General features: G+C 36.0%; 1 protein-coding gene across 2 annotated transcripts in view; it reads left to right on the top strand.

Annotated features, from left to right (window-relative positions):
• The window catches only part of PIK3C2G (phosphatidylinositol-4-phosphate 3-kinase catalytic subunit type 2 gamma), a 353,351-nt gene that overhangs the window by 185,796 nt on the left and 152,461 nt on the right, over positions 1-15,094 (top strand). For both annotated transcript variants that reach the window (XM_065887110.1, XM_065887109.1), the window contains 4 exons: positions 2,352-2,444; positions 3,905-4,034; positions 8,219-8,355; positions 10,213-10,382. In XM_065887110.1, coding sequence (XP_065743182.1) covers positions 2,352-2,444; positions 3,905-4,034; positions 8,219-8,355; positions 10,213-10,382 — 530 coding nt within the window. The remainder of the gene's footprint in view (positions 1-2,351; positions 2,445-3,904; positions 4,035-8,218; positions 8,356-10,212; positions 10,383-15,094) is intronic.

Genomic DNA, 15,094 nt, shown 5'->3' with positions numbered 1-15,094 from the left:
AGCTTACAGTACATCATAGAGCCCATCTGGGGAGAAACCTGATAAATGCAGTGATTTGGGGAAAGTCATTACTGAGCTTATCGTGCATCACAGTTCACTCTGGAGAGAAGTCCCATGAATGTAGTGAGTGTAGGAAAGCCTGCATGTATAGTCAGCATTCTATTTTAATCACCATCAGTAAACTACACTAGGGAGAAGTACTCAGGCCTGGCTCAATCCATTCTTTAAAGCATGGGTCTCCAAGACAGAGAGCAAAGGTCTTAGGTTTGGTTAAACTTTCTTTATAAGAAGAATTCTCACCCCGTCTCTCCTGGGAACCACTAATCACAATGGACCATTTCCTGTTTCACTAAGGGGTAGATCATATGAGAGAGTGGGAATAACTGAATGCAATCCTTCTCCCCTCCTGGGAAAGTAAAGACCAGACATTTCATTTACTAATAGGTATCTTTTCCTTTTTAAAAACTGTTTTAAGTCTATTTCACTAATTTTCACTTTTCAAGACCAGAGTTTCTATCTTCCTTTCTCCATTCTAGCTTTTCTTGTCTTCCTTTCTCTATTCCAGATCTTTTATCTCACCATTTACATAAAATATCTTCCAAGACTTTGATTCATTCTTTCCTATCTCTTGGTTATGGCCATCCCAATCCACTTTTAACTTCTACTCTAATCTAAGGTGTCCTTGTTTACCTTTTTCTACCTAGCAAACCTTTTCATTTACCTGTTTGCCAATCTATGTCTTTCACAATCTTCAAATTCAGCTCATCTCTGAAAGACCCTCTTCTTCAAATGCTTCTTCATTCAGCTGTGAAATGCATGCGTGTATACATTCATACCAACTTTGGCAGGCTCTATGAGAGGTGCATATGGTGTCTCTTTCTATTAGCATATAGTTAATGCTTTGTGCATACTAGCTGTCAAATGTATAGTATTTTTGCCATGACTCTCAAAAAATATACTGCATGTGAAAACCAAAATATTAAGCAATGAAAGCAATATAGCTGAGTGATATAATTGAGAAGAGGGGCTAAACCTTGCCCTCAGCCTTTCTTAGCCCTTTGTCTCTTCCCTGGACTTGGCATACCTCGAAGAGATCATCACTCTCCCACCCCAGCCCCCAGAATTGAATGAGGAGAATTTGAAAACCACTGATCTAGACTCTGACCTAATACAGGGTTTCCTAATTCAATACCATGACAGGAGGTCATATGTCCCCTGATTGACTGATTCTTGCAGCGGGAATTCATTACTTAACAAGCAGCCTCATCCTTTTACTATAAAACTCAAATTGATTCAGTAAACAAGGGTTTCTGTTTGCTTAGGGATTAGGTTAGATTTATGTTGACAGATTAAGAAATAGATCCTTTCCTCTCAACTTCTACTGATTTCAGACATCAGAAATAATGATATTCAAACTGATCCTTCAAAATATATTGATGTCATATTTTACTAAGTTGATGAAAGTATCGAGTCCTTTTGCTTTCTTTAGTATTGATTTAATAATTTTCGCTGTCAACATGAACTCTCTAATAACCTAAAGACATATAGCCTTTTAACACTCAAACAGTTGTAAGCACATAAAAGGAAAATAATGGACAGTAGTCGATATCATAAAACTGAAAATAGAAATGTAAAGTATAATTGAAAGAAACGAGAATAGGACATATATGTTGTACTGTTACTTGTAAAGATAAGAAAATGTTCATTAGCAAAAAGTGAAAAAGAATGCATTAATCTTTTTGAAGTACCCAATTAGTGTCAGACACTGTAAAAGGTATTTTATATCCATTAGCTCATATACGTATTACAAAAATGTGTGAGGTAAGAGTTTTATCCCTGTTTTACAGTGGGATACAAACATTTAAGTAACTTGTCCAAGGTCTTACAGCTGATAAGTTACAGAGTCCAAATTTGAACTCAGGTCTTTGTTAATTCTATATGCATGTTTCCTTAAAGTATGCTGCAGGGCAGAAAGAATGAAAAGGAAATATATTTTTTTAAATAGCGATTTCATCTTTTAGATATTAACTAACTAGCATAAGCACAATACCTACATACTACTTAGTTTATTTAAACTCCCTAAACATCATCACTGTTTAGTGAGAAAAAAATGTAGTTGAAGATTTACAACCTGCCGAAAAGCTGGCATTTTTAATTTACAAATAAAGGCTTTGGTTGGTAGACTAAAGTCTTTTTTTTAAGAAATATGTTTCTTTGTTCCAAAGTGTGAGAATTATTCATATGTGTTACATTTGCTCATATAACAAATTCTGCAAGGGACCATGATTGCAAGGAAACTGTTCTTTTTGCTTTGTTTTGCTCACCATTTTTCTCTTCTTTTTGTCCTATAGGCATGTTCATATTTCACATCTAATGCTTTGCCATTGAAGATTACTTTCATTAATGCTAATCCAATGGGCAAAAACATCAGTGTCATTTTTAAGGTACAGTAGCCCTCCTGAAACATCAAATTGATTCCATTGGTAGAACTATTGATTTATTACTCACAAAAAGAAATTATTATAGCTCTTTTCCTCTGGCAGCAGCACAGAAGATTCCAGTTATTTTTGATTCTGCATTTTTACAGAATTATAGTAGATGCCAAACTATGATTGGCAATAAATCAAACATTACTGGCTCAAAGCCAATGAATCTTCAGTGCAAAACTCCGGGAGGTATGTTTCAATAAATGAAATAATGCAATCACTTTTGAGTAATACAGAAAGCAGAATTGTGGTAAAGTTCCTAGGGGGAGAGTCTTCCTTTAGTCTAGATACTAAGTTCGAATCAAAATTAGCTGAAACTCAAATGACACGATTTAGCATAAAATTCTTATCTGTAAGCACTTGCTTATTTTAGTAATTTGGGTTGTCTTCTTTTTAAATAAAATATAAATAAGGGCCATATCAGTCTTTGTCATGAATCCCATGGGACAATAGAGTAAAAGGTTAAGAGTAAAAGTCAAGTAGGAAAAAGGGACAGAAAAAGGAGCTGTAAGTAAAAAGTAAGCATTTGCCAGTCGTTCAGTTAAATTTGATAAGTTATTCAGCCAAACCAGACAACAAGATCACAGAGTGGAATTTTTGTTAGATTCTGACTAGTTTTGAAGATTATGATTAACATACCTATACTTTTGCTGTGATCTGTGTAAACCTCAAGCATTAATGTTCCCCCAGCACTGCATTTTTGGTGAAGAAAAAAGAAGAACACAAAATCTCATCTTGGCATAGTTTTCTGCATATAATTTAGAAAGCATTTTCAAAACCAAGCCTCTTATTAGTTAAAAGCATAGAACTGTCCTTCCCCTTTGGACATATTCCATGTCCTTCACCTATGCTAGAAAAACACCCCTTTATCATTTCTTATTATTATCAAAGGCTGTTTACTCTGAAAACTTCTTAACTGCCTTCATAACAAGAGAAGTCAATGATTGAAAGTCTGATGAATTATATGTGTGCTATTTATACTCCCAGTCAAGAAGCTCTTGGTAGTCTAACTGTATATCAGTGCATAAATTTATGGTACATCAAATAATGTTTCCCTTAGAGATTTCACTTGGCTGAGTTTAAAATTTGCATAAACATTCGTCCAACCTCTCTTCACCAGACTTTGAGGTTAAGACATTGCACATGGATAATAAATTGAAAGATTATTATCAGGGAACAACATTCCAAGCAGCTTCTAATTTAATGGCTAAAGCTTCTGTAATCATTTAAAAGAAAGTTCTCATTTTCTTTGATCTTCTATCAGAAACACAAGGTATTCTTAGTGCTAATAAAACAATTGAAACCACCCTAAGTCAGGCTGGAAAATTATTCAAGGAAGGAAATGACATATACCATATTTGAAAGCCTTTAGTAGAATTCAAGTAGAAACCCGGAGTCTATAATTTTGTTTTTAACAGGCTGGAGATGATCTTCGTCAGGATATGCTTGTCCTGCAGATTATTCGTGTGATGGACAATATTTGGCTGCAGGAGGGCCTGGATATGCAAATGATCATTTATAGATGTCTATCCACAGGAAAAGGCCAAGGTCGGTATAGATTAGAAAGCTGTTTGATTTACATTATTTATCTCACGCATTCATCAGTAATATGCCCCCAGCGTTGCCACAGCTTTCATTTTAGATTACAAATTTTAAAATCCAAAGAACTAAACCTGGTCATTCTTCTTTTTTACAAAGAATTATTTTCAAAAACAATAAGCCAAAATGATTTATGTAAAGCATAATGTCCTTCTAGATATTAATTAGGACTCTTGACAACTCAAATGTTAACTGTAATATCCTTTTGTGTGTCCTTAAGGGTTAGTACATTAATGATTAACTCATATTTGTTTCTCTTTTTCTAAGCTGATAATAGAAAAGTCTACTCATTCAAAAAATACAATTGTTGCCTATTAACACAAAATTTACAAAGTTGCAAATGCTTAAAGGAGTTCTGAAAATTCTAAATGCATTATAAACATGCATTCAGTTTCTAAAAGACTTTTGAGTAAAGTGTAATATCAACAGTCAAAGATGACCATTCATGCAAACTTTGAGCATACTTTAGCATTTCTCTTCCTTGATAAAAGCCAAGCCACTAATATGGAAATATAATTACATTTATACACATTTTCAATGAAAATAATGTTGAAGATCCACCCTAATAATTACTCAAACATCAGAGGTAAAAGTTGTACTTAATTACAATCATGCTGAATTGAAGAAATAATTTCTAGGATATCATATAATTTTTTTTACATGGGGCCATTGCCACTTAGCATTTCATTAAATTAATTAGTATGAATTATAGCAGATGCATCTGCATAAACAAAGGGATAAAAATACCATAGAACTGGAAAGGGGACCTAGAACTATGTTGTCGTTTTTTTTTTTCTTTTTTAATTCAGACAGAACTACAGTTTAAACCCATCATCTCAAAAGAGAAACTGTCATTGCCTGGCCCTCCAGTTCCTGAGGTCCCACTGCGAGGCTCAGTACCCCAGCTAACTGTGACTCAAGATTTTGGAAACTAAGCATGGAAACACCTCCTACTTAGCTTAACTTGCAATTGGATACTTCAGGACTACTGTTAAAAGCCATACTGCCCAATTACTTTGATTCTGATAATAGGGCCCTTGTTTCCATGCCAAGTATCCCACTCCTGAACTCCTTCTAAAGTTCTAGTTCCTAAAACTTTTATTACTGCTACTCTGAGATCATTATTCCTTGAGTTTTTCTCTCCCTTTTCTCACGTAAATGACCTAATTCTTTCATATCCTAATATGTTCAAAGGGTAAGAATAAACCTTAGATGAAGCAAGCTGAGCTTTTTGGTGTCACGTGGATTACTTTTTCTTCAGAAATTGAATACAACACCAGCCTCAGTGGAATTCTTCAATTCCATCTACTCATTTCTCTGTCTATAATCATAGGAAGTAATGGAGGCTAAGACTTTTAAAGTTAATAAAATAATCCAGCAGAAATAACTCTAGACTTGCCCAAAGTTACAGATGTCATAAGACAGACAAATTATTCTTTCCTGCTATCTACCAACAATTTCTTTGGTTGTAAGGTTGTACTGGAAAGATAATTCTTCAAGAAAAATAGAGATCATTAAAGCAAATGTCTTCTTTTAAGAGATTAGTTTCCATTTTTAATCAGGTTCCAAGGCTTATTGAATATCTACTGTTGACATCCCTCAAGAAATGTCACAAAGTAAGATAGGGAATACTAAAATGACCTAAACAGGGCTGCTGCCCTTAAGGAGAGTATACTCCAGGCCACAGGTTTACATGGCTTTATCAACATTATTGTTGACTATAATTCTCATGACTACTTTGTATATGATGTTGTAGGAACTTTGGGAGAGATTATCAGAGCAGATAAAAATTCTTTAGGATTTATTTCATTTTCTAAATTTGCTCCAGATTTGATGGACATAAAAATTACTTAGGAGAGTTGGAGCAGCTATATCTAGGACCCAAGCAGGATGCTATATCAGGCTCTTCACTGGGGAGGGTGGGGGAGGGGACGGAGGGTGGGGGACTGAGGCTCAAGTCTCAGTGATTGCAAAAAGCTGCTCTGGAGTTTCTCATGCACACCTTTTTGAGAACCACTGCCTTGTGTGATACCATCTTGAAAAGTTTTGTCCCTAAGAACCTTGCTACTTAAAGTATGACCTGTGGACCAGGAGCATTGACATCACCTGGGAGCTTGTTAGAAACTCAGAATCTCAGACCCTACTCCCACCCTACTAAATCAGAACCTACATTTTAACAAGATCCCCAAGTAATACATATGGGCATTAAATTTTGAGGAATCTGCATTAGAGAGCTATGGGAATGGAGCCACACATATTACTGTACACAGAATTATGCTAGAAGTATTTAAAAAGTGTGTGATACATACTAGCTTAAAATGTATGAAATGTAATTTATGGTTTTAATTAATGAGCAGAATTTAGCCACCATGATTGTTATAAATTAGGTGCAAAGTTTTCTGGGTAGTCAACAATGAAAGATATGACAAATGGCTTGGGATTTAGCAGTGATTAACTCCCTGAAGACAAATGTGGTCTGAGGAGTAACTGACATTGCTACAGCACCCTATCTAAAGGGTGCAGTAATCTAAGTCCTAATTTGGGGCATGGTCAGATGCAAGGTAGCAATGAGGCACACAGGAACCAGGTAGAAGGTGGTTTTGTGTTAGGAAGTGTTAAATGGAGGAACTGGAGAAATGAGGGAAAATTTCGGGATTAGAAAGTAGAATTATATTACTCTTTTTAGAGTAATTATATTACTGTTAAATGCAGTGCTTTACATTTGCTATCTCACTTTATAAGCACAAGAAAACTAGCACAAGAGCCGAATACTGTTGGGGGAGAAGGGAGAAGTGTTATGATATTAAAGATATGCCCAGGATTTATCTCTGGGATGTTACATCTCCTTCTTTCTTTTTGTTTTTAACAAATAGATTTTAATAGGTTATTTTTGCAGCATTCAATTCCCACTTTCCATGTTTGTTTCTTTCTAATAAGGCAATGTATCAATAGATGCCTAACAGTCATGATTGGGCTGGGCTGGGCTATTGGATATTAAGGGATTAAGGCTGAAAAAAAGAGAGAGAGAGAGAGAGAGAGAGAGAGAGATTAAACCTGCAACCAGCTGCCACTGGCCAAATCCAGCACTGAGAAATGTTTTGCTTACCATTACAGTGATCTTCTTGTTTGTTGTTTAATTTGAATATTTTTAAGGTAGACCATGAAATAGTCAATTTTTAAAACTTAATCTTCTGTCTTTTCATATAGTTAGGTTTATGTCCCTGGTCCCTTTGGGCATTTGTGTTTTCAACTCTTGCAGTTGTCAAGATTGTGGAAATCAGAAATTCTAGACTTTAATTTCTTTCAATGACTTTATTTATAGAACTGTGCATTACAGGTTGTTTTGTGGACATTAGTCCTGGGAGAATTTTAAATACTGGGTTTAAATTGCTGTTCTGTGCAGAATAAAAATCAGAAGGCTTGAAAATATTTACATTCCAATAACCTTAGGAACACAATGAAAAGAAACCTTGATGGATACATGGCTAGTGGGGCAAAGCTCCTATTGAAGTTCAGTCAATATATGCTCCCTTAAAAAGATTGTTATCATAGTTTCACTTTAATGCAGACTGAGAAGGAAGAAGCAGGTGGTTCTGTACATGTTCACTGCAGAGTTACTCTGTTCACTACTAGAAATGAAACGTTGAACAGTGAAGCTTTTATTAACCTGAACATTGATTTTTATAATATATTTGAAATATTTGTCACGGAGGTTGTATCTGATTCACTTACATTATAAATATGCTTGTTACACAAGTTTGAATATCCTCCCTTAAACTGTAAATGAATGCACAAGCCATATGTTAATTAATTCACTGCTCTATTGACTCAGTGGGGTCGCTGGGAGACCATCTAGATTTGCTCTCTACTGTAGTTCTAGAAAAAATATTAAAGCAGCTCTGATACATCTGATCCAAACACAAGTAGCCTCATCGCTCCCTAGGATTTAGGAAAAATTAGAAGCAATACCATCTAGGTAAAACTCCTTCAGAGAAGAAGTTGGGAAATAAAAAGGGTAATCCGAGTAGTGCTGGCAACTGTTGATGTTGTTACCTATATCAAGATGCCTTCCCTAAGTATCCCTCATCCTGTAAAGAAATAAGTATTTCCATAATCTCTTTCTTATCAACCAGGATTGGTGCAGATGGTGCCCGATGCTATAACCCTCGCGAAAATCCATCGCCATTCTGGACTGATAGGACCCCTGAAAGAAAATACAATCAAAAAATGGTTCAGTCAGCACAACCATTTAAAGGTGGATTATGAAAAGGTTTGTCCTTCTGCAGCAAATTTTAAATAATGTACTTAAATAAGGATATACTCTGGCTCATTAGATATTCTGATTTATGAAAAAGTAAATTAAGTACATCTTGAGGTCTGATTCATTCATTCATCAGCATAGTAATAATGATACAGTTTAAATGGTATATTACCTAGATAACAATTTCTGTGTCTGGTTTTCCCTCTGGGTGGAATTCTGGGCTAACAATAAAGACTCTCTTTGCTCAGCGGCTTCCCTTACAGCAATCTCACCTGAGATGATGCTCCTGAAAACTACCTCCTTCATGTTACCTGTGCCTATTTCTACACAACCTGTACTTTCTATAAATCTCCCTCCTTCCATTGCAATGTATTTCTTCTTCCAAGTTCTATTTTTTCATGCCTCATTCTTTCAATGTTTGAGGAATACCTAATAGAGTTTTTATCTTTTTGTATCTCAGAACTTTACAAAATGTATACTATTCCATTTGACTGCCAACATTTTCCCACTTTACCTTGGCATCTAGCCTGCAGTCTACAATTGTACAGGTTCCACCCTCTACCAGGGCTCCCAGATTAGGGGATGAGTTGGCTGGAGCCAGGCCTTGTTTCACTTGCCAAGGCATGAAATGGTACAGCTGCCCCAGAGGCAGGGGCACCTTTATGCTAATTCACACAAGGATGCAGTATGGGCCAGCATTAGATTTGCTCAGAACTGTTCTGAGCACTAAACATCCCTCATTCTAGGAAACTCCTCAGTCCTGGGCAAACTGGAAGGCTTGGTCACCCTAGCTGGCCTGGGCCATGAAAGAGAGATCCAAGAGTTCATCTACTCCAGACTTCTGTGAGATTGGAATAGAGCAAAATACAGGTTTTGGAGGCCAAGTAACAGGGAATTAGATGAGATTATCTAGAAATCTATTTTTTAGCCATTCCCCAAATTGTAACTTGAGTTAGGCACAAACCCCTGGAGTTATATTGTTTGGGGTGTTTCCATGTACATTTGATGTTCTTAACCACCATGTGAAGGACATATTTTATTATCTTCACTTTATAAGTAGAGAAAATCTAGACAGACAAATTAAAGACTTTCTCAGGCACCTGGGATACCTGGAGATAAGATGTCCTGGCATGTAGTCCTGCCACGTGGTCTTCCACTCGCTAGTTGAGGAGGCCCATACCTGTGGCTCAGCCAGTCACTTGTGCTTACACTCATCGTTACATCATCGATCAAAACGATGAATACCCAGGAGACAGTGTTTTTGAAAAAAGAGTAATTTTGGCAAGAAACCTCTGTCCATTAAAGAGACATAAGCCACAACTAACTTAGTGGAATCTGCTTCTACCCGCACAAGCGTTCACTGGTATATACTGTACCAAAACCTTTTGGGGCATTAACTGGATGACATATTTGTAGGATAAACATAAAGTGTTACAGATATCTCAATGTAGTTTTTTCTGTGTTAAAAATTTCAAATATTCAAAAATTAATATTTTAAATTTCTATGAGAATAGGCAATACTGTACCATATTGTTCCTTCTTCTTTTATCTTGAAAAAAGCTATCCACTATTGTACCTTTGCAACATTAAAAAATAACACTAAGAATCCTCATTAATAAACTGAAAATTAGCTTTAACTGAATGAAAGTTATTTTCTCCCATTTCAACAAAAACACTCATTCGGCTAAAGAACAGATTGCTTCATGTTCTTCTGTAGCATATCAAGAAACAACCATTTAATCATATCCACTCAACTGAGATGTAGAATTGGTTCTTGATTATAGAATTTTGCTTTTTATCGTACTTTTACCATTACCTCTGTGTTTGCTCATTTTTTGTGTGTGTTATTATTTTTCAACCGATTAGGCCTTGAGGAACTTTTTCTATTCCTGTGCTGGCTGGTGTGTGGTAACGTTCATCCTGGGAGTCTGTGACCGTCACAACGACAATATCATGCTGACAAAGTCAGGCCACATGTTTCATATTGACTTTGGAAAATTCCTGGGCCATGCACAAACATTTGGAGGGATAAAAAGGTCAGTGCTCAAATAATGTTTATTAATGTAATTAAGCAATCTCCCGGAGTGATATATAACATGTAATGGCATAGAAACCCAGCAGATGACTTGTTCCCCATCTCTCAAATTCCCCAAGATAATGTAAACGTGATTATGTATCCAATAACATTGAAGGAAAGATTTTTTTTGATAGACTGTTAATGGAACAAATTAGGTTTCCTCAAGTTCTTAGTAGACTAAATTGGCCTTCTCCCACAGGATACTAATACTGCTCCAGTCTGAATTGTACGAAATATGATATGTTCATTTTCTTATAAGCCTTGAATGGACAACGAGGCCTGAGTTCGTGGTCTCAATACATCTGGTATATTGCCCATAACAATCACCAGCCTGGTCTACATGTAAAATGAGCACACTTCCTGCACTAAATTAGGCTTGAATTATTCCAAAAATATTTAGTAAGCATCTACCATTCAAGACTCTGGGGATACAACAAAGCAGATACAAACCCTGATCTCTTTCTAGTAGGGATGACAGACATTAAAAAAGATACCGCGAGGAAATGAGGAGTTTCATTTCTTACTAAGAAACTAAAGCAGAGAAATGGGATAGAAATTAACAGGGGCAGAGATGCTGTTTTAAAGAGGCCTCCTTAAAGAAATGAGAGATAGCTGTATAGTGAGTAATCACCTTGTGGAGATCCATGAGAAGAGTATTCCAGGAAGAGAGAACAGCAAAAATAACAGCCATGAGTATGGACTAAGCAGGCATGTTCCAGTGACAGCAAGAAGGCCTGGGGCCTGGAGGTGCAATAAAGAGGGACGGGTAGTAGGAGGGAAAGATAAAGGGTTTGGTGGAGGCCAGATCAAGTAGGGCACTGAGGACATGGTGCAGAGGTTGGCTTTTACTTTACGTTCAGAAGCAAACCATTGATGGATTTCAGTGGATTTCAAAGCTCTCGGCTGCTGTCCTGTCAAGTAATGAGACCAGTTAGAAGGCTATTGCAATAGTTAAGGCAAGACCTTAATGGTAAAGAAGTGGCAAAAACTGACAGATTCAGAATATATTTTGGAATCTGAACCACAGGACCTGCCAATTGATTGGCATTGGCAGTCATTAATGGGCTGGGAAAATGGGCCCGGTAAGTAGAAGAAGAAAGGAAAATATTCAAGGATGACTCCTGGATTTTTGTTCTTAACAAACAATTATATCATTTACTGAAAAGGAAAAGACTGGTGGTTGAATAGGTTTTTGTTTTATTTTATTTGAGCTGGGGGCAAGGGAACCAGAAATCTAAGACTAAAAGTCCCTTGCTCCAAAAAAGGATACTTCATATTAAAGTAGAAATGGGATCAGACCATTCCAAAGACTAATCAGTCACTTTTAGCTAAAAATAGCTTTTCAAAAGAGGAAATAAAAGTCTCCTACAATATAACAAGATGAATTTTCACCAGATGGTCATAATCTGGTATTAAAATGCCAATATAAACTACATAATAAGGTTTAATTCTTATAAACTGATAGCTTCTATTTTGTGGAGGCATACAAATGGAATTGTCTCACTTTTTATTATTTTCAGTACATTACCTTCTATAATGAATAAGCTCAGGAAGAGTCACCACATATTCATTCATTCCTTACACATCTGTTGAGGATGGTCTGTGTGCCAAGCACTGTGATAAACCTTGGGGATACAAAGATGAATAATACACATTTACCACCTCAGTGGGGCTTACTCTTTCTTTAAAATACTGGGAAGACAGACACATAAATAATTACTCCAGAATGTGGTGAGGGCAGAGATAGAGGTATAGACAATTAGAACATCACAGAGGAGGGATACCTGGTATAAAGGACAAATGTTAATTAACATATACGAGCATATTGCATAATTTACTCATTTAACACTTTCCCTAAATCCACTCTTTCCTAGAAATTTTAAGATTAGATTAAAACTGTAACACTTTTATTTATTTTGCTGTATTGTCCACTGAGAATTCGGGTTAACCCCCTTATTCATTTATTCGACCAGCATCTGTGTTGACCATAGGGGTGGTTAAAAGATGCATAAAGATATTGCAGCTCTACAGAAAAAGTTTCAGTTGGGGAAACATACAAAGTAAAGAACAAGTTACTAAACAATATAGTAAGTGCTATAATAGAGATATGCACCAAGGTCTGTAGAAAAGATGGAGCCCAATTGTTTGTTTGTTGATGTTACAGCAGCTACTGCTGCTTCTGAAGTGCAGCAATTTAAATCTATCTTATGCAGCCGTTATGGAGGTCCTGAAAATGTGCCCAGCACAGAGCCTCACTTATAGTAGGTTCTTAACATTGTTTGCTGAATTAGTCAGCCAATAAACTAGTCACAGGTCAGCCTTCAACCTTTCAATAATTATTAATTGGATGAAAGAAAATGAAGTTGGCCCTGTCTTCCCTTGAGATTATTGATTATTGAGCACCAGCTAAGGAGGCCAACTGTAGCGTTATTACCCATTTGGATTATTGTTTGCAGGATTCTATCTCCACCAATGGCTATGTAAGACTCATTGGCAATGTCTCCTTGGATTTCTTTCTTGATACTGATACTTCTGCCCTGAGTTTCTTTAATGGTTAAACTGAACTATGTCTACTCCCTATTACTCACTATATATTTTGAATTATAGGCAGCATCTAATAATTTTCTTCAAAGTCTCTCTCAGTTGTTTCTGGGGTTCATTTGATTGTTGATTCATTAGGCAACTGATGTCTTCCATCCTAGGTCCACCGGTTGTTCTTCTTTGTTGCTAGGTGGACAAAGGTCTCATAAATCAGGCCTCTGAATCCCCCTAGGATAAATGAACATTCTTATTTGTACTGCACTTATTACATATAAAACTGATCTCTAGAGAAAAGCCAGCTCCACCTAGCTTCTTCTGTACACATACTAGATATATTAATAAACACTCAATATACAAAGCCAGGTTTGTAAATCATGCCCTATGACTATCCTGATCTCCCATAACCTAGCAAGGCCATATAAATGCCCCAGTAATAAACAGCAATAAGCCAGGATCACACTCCTTAACATAAAATGCAGCACCCGCAGGGAGTAAAGAGCATATGTATCCCAGACACATGTGTTTCTCCTATTGTCTACTCCTTAAAAACATGGGGAAGGAAAGTATTTGTGTGACTTTTTATGGTTTACAAAGTGTCACTAACATACATTAACTGATTTTACTTCATAGTAAGTAAAATTGCTCAACCTCATATAAATACAGTTTCCAGTTGTGGATAAGTTTGGGGTTGACAAAAAGAAATCACATACATAACATAAAATCCCTCTCTAATAAGATTTAACCCTTAGCCAAGGATACAGAACTTAAGAATGGAAATTAGCAGGCCAACAAAGCGAAAGCAAATGCAGTGTATCTGGGGAGAGATTTTCCCTTGGTTTCCTTAAGAGGAAGCAGCAATGAAGTGATATTCTCCTTACAAGGAAGATCTTGAGAAATAAAGGGATTTCTTGCTGGGCCATTGCCCTTTTGTACTCATGCTTGCATCATCATTCCAGAACATCTTACACTAATCATCTGTGTGGTCCTGTTTAAGACATGTTTATAAACATTGGGCTGTCCTGATTTTTGAATTATGTGGAGTCTTCCCAGCAACACTCTCATTAGGAGTCTTTGCTCAGGTTTCCCTGAACCACTGCTCTTAATTCAGTTTTCCAGAAATCTGGAAAGCCCATCTTCATGCTTAGACCAAATCTGAAGCTCTAACTTTCTAACTTTGAAGAAAGAAAAAAAATTACATCTCAGTTATGAATTTGAAGGATTTCACATCTTGTTTAGAAACAAGAAGTTCTTCCTTATTGGTTTTAATTATGAGATTAGATGAAGATGATTTACACCAGCAGATTAAATCACAGGACAGTTCAGCCCCAGCATTACTTAATGATTCTGGGGAAAAAAATGGCTAATCCCTACAATGAAAACAATGAGAAATTTCACCAACTTTCTGAAACCAGTTGGTTTTTCTTTTGAAGTATTGCCTAATTATTATCTTCACTTCTTTATTTTCTCTTACAGAGATTCAAATTAAAGTGGTTAACAAATTATACATCCACAATTTTTCACTCAAAGTTCCCCTGTAACAATGATTTCCATATAGTAATTTTTTCATTGCATAAAAGATATTATTGTAATAAACTCTAAATTTCCACTCAGTAATTTCTTGATGGTGACTTTCTTTTACAGAGGAGGAGAAATTAAGGAAGGCCTTTATTGGTGATGTTTATTGTTCTCCTAACTCATTGTTTCATACTTTTATTTTTTCAGACTATATTTCCAGTCTGTATAGTCTTTCACTTTGTAATGCCAGACTTGCATGAAGTCTTTCTTGCAGCCTTATTTCTAGATAATTTTAGAGGCTATATGAGCAGTAGTTAAAGGCAGGTACACTGGAGATAGACTATGCTTTTTTCTTTTAATCCCTTACTATCATTTACTAATGATGTGACCTTAAACAAATGGCTCTGTATGATTCAGTTTAATCTTTTATAAAAAACAGATTTGTTTTGAAGATTAAATTAATTGATATACATAAAATGCTTGGAAGAGTTCCTAGCACTGAGTAAAGGCTCTATAAATGTTTGTTGGAATTAATTATAATGTAAGTATTCCAAATGAAGTGACAAGAAATGAGATTGCATCTTTAGGTAATTATTGTTTCTTTTTGTTCAAAGT

This window comes from Phocoena phocoena, chromosome 11 (genome assembly GCF_963924675.1).
Source record: "Phocoena phocoena chromosome 11, mPhoPho1.1, whole genome shotgun sequence".
NCBI classification, from domain to species: domain Eukaryota; kingdom Metazoa; phylum Chordata; class Mammalia; order Artiodactyla; family Phocoenidae; genus Phocoena; species Phocoena phocoena.
This window is presented reverse-complemented; position numbering and strand designations above follow the sequence as displayed.